Raw genomic sequence first — 10,457 nt, forward strand, 5'->3', positions numbered from 1 at the left:
ATAATTTAAGGATCTTACTGTATTGGAAAAGTTAAAAGATATCAGCATTTTTCAAAATATGGAACTTGGACAAGAGCCTCCTCTACTAGCACTGGGCCTTCTGCTGCCATAAGATTAGGCTAGCACTTAGCTTGGGTCTGGTTAGACAACTACAGACTCTGGAGACTGAAATGGACACTATCAGTTACTCATTGTGCTAAATTCAGGAAAATGGAGGCTACCGGGTACTCACATGCACTAAAATCCAGAGCGTATGGACCCTGTTTATGTAATCTCGTATTCATGAAGAGCTATCTGAGACCCTTCTTCAGAGAATTTCCCATTTTTGACCTCATACCTAGGGAGACAAATGTGGGAAAGATTCTGTATCTTTTGTACGTATGGCTTATAGGATCATAAATGGTTTTTGGAGAGTTCACGTGAGCAAATGGTCTTAAACAAATATAAGAAACTTGGATGGGTCCTTGTTTGTAACAAAAACATTGAGTCTTCCTAGTTATCCTTTCAGAATCACAAAGCAGCACTAGGAATCAATGTGATTTAATAGTGTACATGAAGATGGAAGATAGGAGACTGGTCATGTAGGGCTTCTTGGTGAGGTCGTTGTAAGGGGCATCTGTAAATACGAACTGCACCTGCAGAGAGATACCCAGGATGGAGAGAAGCAAGCAGATAAAGACAAGTCTATCAGGAAGCACTACTCTATAAACATCTACATCATCTGGCTCCTTTTCCATTTCACTGGCTTAAGCACAGGTTACTTGCATACATATTAAATTTAACCACAGATTTCTTTCCACAGACACCTAAGAGTTGGTTCTTCCATAGAAATGAGAAATCACACAATGGTGACTGAATTCATCCTGCTGGGAATCCCTGAGACAGAGGGACTAGAGACTGTCCTCTTCTTCCTGTTCTCCTCATTCTATTTGTGTACTCTCTTGGGAAATGTGCTCATCCTTACAGCTATCATCTCGTCCTCTCGGCTGCACACCCCTATGTACTTTTTCTTGGGAAACCTCTCCATGTTTGACCTGGGTTTCTCTTCAACAACTGTTCCCAAGATGCTGTTATACCTTTCAGGGCAGAGTCAAAGTATCTCTTTTCAGGGCTGTGTGTCCCAGGTCTTCTTCTACCATTTCCTGGGCTGCACTGAGTGCTTCCTGTACACAGTGATGGCGTATGACCGTTTTGTCGCCATCTGTTATCCCCTGAGATACATGGTCATCATGAATCACAGGGTCTGTGCCATCTTGGCCACAGGGACCTGGATGGGTGGCTGTGTTCACACCATTATTCTAACTTCCCTCACCTTCCAGTTGTCCTACTGTGCCTCTAACGAGGTAGACTACTACTTCTGTGACATACCTGTTGTCTTACCTCTAGCCTGTGGGGACACATCTCTAGCCCAGAAGGTAGGTTTTACAAATGTTGGTCTTTTGTCTCTCATTTGCTTTGCTCTCATCCTTGTTTCCTACACTCGCATTGGGATCTCCATATCAAAAATTCGCTCAGCAGAGGGCAGACAGCGAGCCTTCTCTACTTGCAGTGCCCACATCACTGCAATTCTTTGTGTTTATGGGCCAGTAATCATCATCTATCTCCAGCCGAATCCCAGTGCCTTGTTCAGTGCAATAATTCAGATATTGAATAATCTTGTCACCCCCATGCTGAACCCACTAATCTACAGCCTGAGGAATAAGGATGTAAAATCAGCCCTGCGAAGTGCATTTCATAAGAGAGGCTTTGCTATGGAGAAAAAGTGAGAAAACCTACAGCTTTGCTGGGCAAAGTTTGAGTTTCTATTTCTTAGGACAAATTCTCATTTGCAACTTCCAAGATATTGAGATAAGTTTAAAAATATATGTCTGTTTTCCTGTTTCCCTCTGTTTTATCATGAAAGATGATTAATAGACTCCCTTAGCAGTGAACTGATTGTTATGCTGCATAGAACTTTCTCCCAGAACCACCATCCTCCTTAAAGCGTTTCTTGGTAGTTTAAATCTCTGAAAGTTAAGAGAACATACTTTTTTCTCATAATCTCAGTTAAAAACACATTCACAAAAATCTAGAGAGAAAGGAGGATAGAAAAAATTTCAAGAATTCCAAGATTAATACAGAATACCGGAACTGAATATCCTTCCTTTTTGTAGAGTATAACCTCCTATTTTCTGCCGATCAACACCAAAACTCAAACCAAATTAACATTTAACGTTAGAGCTTTCTCATGCATAGTAAAGTGTGGTTCAAAGATTTTTCTAGCGTGCACATTCTTCCAGGATCTGAATATTCTTCTTGCATTATTAGCTGCCCAAAAGGCTATGAACTTGAATCATTTTCTTATTAGCTCCTAAAGGAATCCACTTTAGTTTTGTAAAAAATAGTAAAAAACAAACAACCCAATCAAGTTTAAATATGTTACTACATGTTTTTCCAAAACAAGGAACACTGATTTATCCTTGTTAGAGAAAGCCCATGTTGGAATTTTCACTCAAATTCAGGCAGCAGTAATAAATTTCCCTCTCCAGGGCACCTAGGTGGCTCAATCAGTTAAGCCACAGGCTCTTGATTTCAGCTCAGGTCATGATCTCAAGGTCCTGGGATCGACCAGTGTTGGGCTCTGTACTTGGTATGGAGCCTGCTTCTCTCTCCTTTTCCCTCTGTATCTCCCCATGCTCATGCTCTCTCTCTGTCTCCCTCTCTCAAATAAATAGAAAAAACCTTTTTAAATAAATAAATTTCCCTTTCCATTGAAAAGAGCATATTCTTTTCTCATAAGATCAATGTAATTTATTTTGACTCCTTTAATTTCTATGTTCCATACTTGTAAGAGAAAAAAATAGATAAATTTTATTTATAGAAACAACATCAAATTTTGTTTTTAATTTGAAATTAAAAATATTCTTCTCTTGGTTTTCTTCTTTGTATATTTCACCTACCAGTTGTTTATGGCTTCTCTTATAAACCACTTTAAATCCTTTTTTTTTTTTTTTTTGGAAGGAAGCAAAGAATAAATAATACACTGAAACAAAAAGAAAGAAGAAAGAGAGAGGGGGGCAGGAAGGAAGGAAGGAAGGAAGAAGGAAGGTTTTCTTTCACCAAGAATAGTTCCTGAGTCATGCTTTGTATTCTAAGGTCTTAATGTTTTTGAAGATTTTAGGCCTGGTATTTTGTAAGACATCCATCAGTTTGAATTTTTCTGATGTTCCCTCCTAATTAGGTTCAGGTTAGGCATTTGGGGAAGAACTAACTCAGAAATGATGTTTTGTTCTTCCCACTGTATCTTACCAGGAGGCTCTTGCTGTGCCTTGGGCTCTTTGTCCTATTACTAGTGGTTAATTTTGAGTATTTTGTTAAAGTGGTATCTGCCAGATTACTCAAGTACAAAGTTGTTACTTTACTTTCCTCATTAATAGTGACCTTTTGTGGGGAGGAGGGGTACTTTGAGAGGGTGTAAAGATTCCGTTAGTCCTTGGATTTTTACCCACTAGTTTTAGCCTCCACGTGTGGGTCTTGCCTGAATCAACTATTATGATGGTTGCCAAGTAGTTATTTTCCAGTTTAATCCTTCCTACTATACTTACTAATTGGCTTTCTAGTGTAGGGAGAGCTTTCTCATCTCCCTTATGTGTTCATGGAAAAATGACTCTCTAACAAACTGAATACAGCATATGATGCCTGTCTTGTTGAAAATATGACAAAGGCTGTCAGCTAGAGTCATAGGATAAGATGATCATACTAGGACCCTATCTTATTGAGAAGAAACATCCCTTTTTAAAAGAGGAGATATAAAAGTTATCAAAATAAGTTACTTCCACTGGACTAAATGACTTCCAAACTCCCTTCCAGCCCTGAAACACTAATTCTTTGATTTCATATAGCTGTCTTGTAACTGTGGACCAACTTCTCTGGTTGGGGAAATGGAGTATGGATAGAGAAAGGAATGTAAATGGGAGACGAAAATGGGACACAAAGAACTATTTCTTTCTTGGTATGAAATCCTTGCTGAATTATTCAACAAATAAAAAAACGATTTCTCCTTCATTTGCTTGGTGCCAGCTAGTTGAAATATTAGTATGAAAAACAAGTCAAGGACACCAGTCAACCAAATAGCCAGATTTATTTATGTAAAGGGTATAGAGGACAAGTGGCATAAGCAGGATACATTCCAGAGACAACAGCAACATTTTTTGAGACAGAAAATGCAAGATTCTTGAACCTAAATATCACCATTAAACACAGGGTTGTTCATGATAACATAGGAATAAAGCCCTGATGTCAAATGGCCTGGGGCCAGAAGACTTCTAAAACATGGTGGGTTTGCCCATTACCATATTAATAATAAATCTTCATATTTTGCTTTAAACAGTCATCTTTGAGCAATGATATAGAAGAACCCTTCTAAAACTCACTTACATGGGGCAGAAAACAATGAAATGGCAAATCCCTAACATTTTGATACAATTACAAAGAATGGGCATTGAGTATTATGTGATACAGTGTTCTGCAGCCAAACTTAGAGCAAACCACCTCTATAGAGGGAAGGTGATTTGGGCTGGGGAGAATACAAGGCCATTTTTGCTCGAGTTACAAATGTGGAGTACCCTGACCATAAGATGAGTTAGAATGACTATACTTCATTCATACATGACAAAACCACAGGCCTCAAGAGAAATGGAAATTAGTAGGTTAAGCAAGTATTGGAGAACGTGTTATTAGTGAACAAATATTTATTGATTATTTACTGTGTACAATTGTTAGGATCTATACAATCATTAGGAAGTGAATAAAATGAATGTGGGCCCAATCTTTGGAAAACTTGCATCAAAGGAAGGGAGACTTAAGTGAAACCTGGAAACTAGGAGGTCACCATTGCACATTTTTGAATATTGCAAGAAATAGGAATATCTGGAAATCCTCTATTAAAGAAGTATCTCTAGGTGAATCTTTCCCCAGGATATGGCAGCCTAATACAGTAATAAATCTTCCAGGAAGATAGTTCTCACAATTGAATATTGAGTACAAATCCACGGTTCACGGGCTCCCGGCAACCTACACAGGCTGACGGGCATTCTGACAGCTAACATGAAGATTAATTCTCTTCTCTCACACTTCTCGCCTACACTCCTCCCCCCTAGAACCGCTAAGTCTCTTATGTAGTTTTCATTTAGAATAGCAGTTGGGTTATGTCATATTATTATTTTATTATATTATTATTATACTTTATTTTTTATTATATTATTTTATATTTTATTATATTATTATAATATTATATAATATTATTTTGTTTGGCATATTAGTATATGGCTAGGAATTTGCTTTTGTTTTTAGTATTTTAGGTACTGCCCTGGTTTTGCAAAGATTAATTTCCACATAGATAAATAGAAATTAATTGAAAGCCTCCATGGTAGGGCAATTCAAATTGGGAAGTCCAAAAGGAGGCTCACCCCATTCCATCAGCAAAGAGCCCAGAAATGAGCCACAGAAGGAACCATGACCCTAAATGAGGTCCCTCAACCTTAGAATAAGATGAATATGAAATTGAGAGAAGAATTTTATACCCTTAATTCTTTGCACTTGAATATACAACCAAAGTGTATTTCATATTTATATTTTACTTTCTTTCTGAAATTTTAATAAGAAGATTCATATTCAGAACGGATACCCATATGCAGTTTAATTTTGTTGGCATTATATGATTTGGCATATTTTCACACTGTTAGGAGCGCTCATTTGACAGTGTCTTCTGTTGGGCTATATTGAAAAACGTGGCTAGACATAATGTGTGATGAGAAATAGATTAGAGAGTGCGTTTTTAGCTGAGGGTGCAGTGTGTCCTTGATATTGAATCAATTTATGTTCTGTTGTGAAGAGACCTGCAGGATAGTCCGCTGGCTGATCCAGGCAGATGTCTCTAGGTTGCCAGGCAACTAGCGGGCTGAAGCGGGTGTGCTGCCTGCCCCCAGCCGAAGGGGGAGGGCCAATCAAGATGCCGCTGGCCTCAAGGTTTTAGAGGGAGATAGACTATTCTCTTGCATGATCAATACAACTTTATTAGTAATAAAATCAACATTTTATTTTGACTGTCAATTGGATCTTTAGATTTATTCATCAGTTTTAGCCCTCGGACATGAGGAAGCGAGCAGAAAGATGATTGATAGACTCCCTTGATATACGTTATTCTATCCTCGGGTAGTTGTGGTACTTCACACAGTCCAACTTGCTGACAGATGAATTCATGAATTTGTGCAATGTGATTCGATATTTTAAAATTCTGACTTCAGCCTAATATGTATAAAGAATTATCACAAATGCTTTCCAAGTGGATGCCAAGTAAGTTTTATACTGAGCACAAGATAAAGAAATTCTTTTCATTTTAATTAATTTTTTTTATTAACGTATAATGTATTATGAGCCCCAGGGGTACAGGTCTGTGAGTTGCCAGGTTTATACACTTCACAGCATTCACCATAGCACATATCCTCCCCAATGTCCACAACCAAGAAAGTAATTCTTTGTCAATCATCAGCACCTTTTTAAGTGATTAAAATAGTGCACAAGAGAAATTAGCAGCTCCCCTCTTCCCTTCCAATCTTTTGAGTGATGACATTACAACATACCCATATCCCCAAATCACAAGGAGCACAATCTACCTTCTCACACTCTCTCTCCGAATCACCCATGAAGTTCCACTACTCAATTTCTTAACTATGTTCCGCTAATTATCATCTGCTCTCTTTACACACCCCCATTACACGGCATGGCCTCCTAAATGGAATCCTGACCTTGCCCCAACCTGGGTCCAGCCTCCTGTCCACACTAATTCCTATTCCCCTTCTAGAACTCTGTCGGATCACACCACTCACCAACAGCATTCTAGAGTCCACGGTAGGAAGCACAGACCTTCTAGCACATCATATAAAACCCTTCACAGCCGGACTTCCGCAGAACTTTCTATTCACATGACCATGTACGAAACTGAGTTGTGTTTTCTCGAACACATGCTGTGGGTCCAAGAATGTTTGATGAATCACAACTAACCTCTTCAATCTAGACTTCTCTCAAATAGTATCTCTTCCTTGATGCCAACCTGGAGAAGCTTATTTTTCCCCAGTTTGTCTAGCATGGATGCACTTTTACTGATGGGCTTCCTTCAGCATCATGCTTTAGCAAGAGTGAGAAATACAGACTTGGATTGGATTCTCACTCTCACTGTGTGACATTGGATTTATTAAACTTTCCAGGCTTTAGTTTCCTCCCCTTCTGAATAATAACACCTCCCTCATGTGGACATTGGCAGGATTCAGTAATATTCTAAGACCTTTCATGATCCATCATCATAGAGATAACACCATAATTATTAAATTTTTTTCGCTTTTCCTCTCCTTCCCACCGAAGTTGTAAAGGTTCTTTGATACGATTGTAAGTCTTAAGCACCTCACACGATGCTTTCACAAGGATGTTCAGTAAGTGTTCAGAAACGAAATATGTCATTAACAAATGCATCTATAAACCAGAGTCAATGAACATTTAAAACATTTATTAACTATGATATCCAAGGAATTAATTTGCGTGCTTTCAGAGATACAAAGCAACTTAAAATTAACCTCAGAGAAATAAGAAAGAATCATGTAAAATGGTTACACGTGCCATGTTATGACACACAACCAAATTGTTCTGACAACAATAGTCATGATCTTTAATTAAAATTGGTTCTACAAGGAAATCTTTATTGGTTTTCATCCCAGAATTAAGTGTTTAATTATTACCAAAGTCTACATTAAGAACTATTTAATCAATCTCTCTGCAATAAGAACTATGACTATACACAGAAAATAATATCAAAGGAAGGTCTAGACCAAGTTTATTTAAATTTTCATAGACTAGGAGAGATTTGTTTCTTACGAAGCAAAATAAACGGAAACTAGGATATCTATCAAAACCTGGAGGAGATGTTTTGTGAGAGACTTTATACTATGTGGATCCTAAAAATGACACTTTCTGGCCACTCCGTATTTTTTTAGAGACCGTGCTCTTGTCTCCCGCATCCTCTTTGATACTCACGTGTAAGGAGATGTGTTCTGACGTAGGATAAAATAAGCATCTCGTCCTTATGTGAAGACTTTTTAATTATTCTTAGTGAAGAGTCTAGAGTTTTAATGAAATCAGATAAGCACAGAGATGAGAGCAATGCTTGAGTACAGGCAGGAGCTAATGGGCACAGACTCTGCTGGTCTGCAGTGGGGGCAGGAGCTAATGGGCACAAACTGTACTGGTCTTGAGTACTGGCAGGAGGTAATGGGCACAGACTATATTGGTCCAGGGTGGGAAAAGGAGTGAGAAGAGGGAAGAATGGTATATGTTGGTTCTATGAAGATTTAAAAGATGAAAATATACGGAAAAATGAATTCAAGACTACTCAGAGTCTCCACTTTAGGAAAGTGCTAGTGAGGATTTCCTGAAATTAGAGGCCCAAACTTAAAGATGGATACTGTAAAGAAGAATGGCCTATTAATCCAAACCATACGTTAACAGTATTTTGTACGACTCTTCTATCTCTTATACCTCAAAGTGGTTTCTTTAACAGGATCTTATATATTATATTATATTATATTATATTATATTATATTATATGTTAATACATTTATATTAAGCAAAACTTTTCTTTCATTGATATTATTCTGTTGACTCTTGTCTAAAATGCAAAGTCACAGAGTGAAGTCTGAATTTATCCTACTGGGAATCACTAAGAACTGGCAACTGTTTTTTATTATCCTGCTCTTATCTTTTTCATTATGTATCCTCTTGGCAAATGTTATATTCTGAGTTACTGTTTGTTCCTTTGGGCTTCACCCCTTTTCTTAGCTTTGACAAATGTCTCTCATGTTTGACCTGAGTTTGTTTTCAGTGACTGGCCCACCTTGCAAGCAGAGACAAGTCATCCATTGGAGGGGTTCTGCGGCCCATGTTTTCTTTTCTCATGTACAGATTTTCCCATCCATGCAATGCACTCCCACTGGTTTGCTGCCATTGGTTACCCACCGCAATCTATGATCACCAGGAGGCATGAGCTCTATATGCTACTTGTCACAGGGACCTGGCCAGAAAGCTGGTTATGTGTAAATCTCCTCACTGTTCACCTTACAGTTGCCCTAATCCAGTGCCAAAGAGATGGGCTAGCATTGCCGGAACATTCCTGAAGCTAACCTGTGACCCACGCAAACAAGTGGAGAGGGTACGCTTTCCTAATGTTGGTCTTTTGTCCCTCTCTCTCCTGTTTCCGTTATTCTTATATTTGCAGAGGAACAGTAATACCAAAAATTCTCTCAGCAGAGGGCACGCATGGAGCTTTCTCAGCCTGCATCGCCCACCAACCTGCAATTCCTCGTGGCCATGGGCAAAAGCCCAGATCCGGACCCTTCCTTTATTTTGAGATACAGCTACTGAATTTGTGTGACTGTCTCATTGAACTCCCTGATCTCCAGCTTGAGAAACAGAACTGTGAAATGAGTTCCAAATCAAATAGTTGAAAGGCAAACTTTATTCGTAAAGTAAATGAGATTTGGAGGTATCTTTATTCTTCTAGAGGAATCTTTATTCTTTTCTTAGCCATTTCCAAGGAACTGTGCTTTAACTAGTACTGTCTTTAACTTCATTCCTAAGTCCAATTTTATACTGTGGATATTTATTGGAACTCATGCTTTTAAAGTGAATATAGCTCATTATGAGAATGTCAGATATTCAATTGCTATTCACCATTTGATGTTCCCTCCCCAAAACTAAACAAATTTTTTATTCTTTTCTCATTTCTGTGGAGAAAGCACAGGAGGGGAGACTATGTCACTGCAAAACACTCACTAAATTGCATTATCTCCCTTATCTTAGAACATCAGTTTTCAAACGTTTTCTAGAAACCATTGCTAAAAACTAAATCTTCTCCAATTTCTATACATGAAACAAAAATAGATAATGTAATTATATATATATATATAGATAGATAGATAGATACCCCCACTTATCTAGAGAAAAGCTCACCTCAGTTGGCACAAAGGGGTAGTATCTCATTATATTCATGTGGGTGAGAATTATATTATCTTCTACCCAGCTCTTTTCTATTAAAAAGAGCAACATTCAAGGACTCTTGATTATTTAAAGAAAATTATATTTTTCACGCACGCTGACTCTATTACTGAAATAATTTAGACACTGATACCTGAGGATTTAATCATGTACTTTCAAAGCAGCCAGTACAAGACAATTGAAAATTGTATGCCTCACTATTAAGGCTGTTGCTTATTTTTATAAAAATAATGAGGCAGAACTGAGAGGCAGAATGCAGGGGAAAAAAATTGCTAGAGTTCTGCCTAATAATGCAAAATACTAACTTCATTGTGAACGAGACAATCTTGCAAATTGTCACAGTTCAAAGCATGTATTTCTTCCTTCTCATCAAAAGA

At 38.0% G+C, this 10,457-nt stretch overlaps 1 protein-coding gene across 1 annotated transcript; it reads left to right on the forward strand.

The window, feature by feature from the left end:
* Positions 1–830: 830 nt before the first annotated feature.
* On the forward strand, positions 831–1,766 carry LOC308350350 (putative olfactory receptor 10D4; the record flags this gene model as incomplete). Its single annotated transcript, XM_080815532.1, has 1 exon — positions 831–1,766. The coding sequence occupies one exon, from the start codon at positions 831–833 to the stop codon at positions 1,764–1,766; it is 936 nt and encodes a 311-aa protein (XP_080671658.1).
* Positions 1,767–10,457: the final 8,691 nt, after the last annotated feature.

Source organism: Martes martes, assembly GCF_963455335.1.
Source record: "Martes martes genome assembly, chromosome: 10".
Lineage (NCBI taxonomy): Eukaryota > Metazoa > Chordata > Mammalia > Carnivora > Mustelidae > Martes > Martes martes.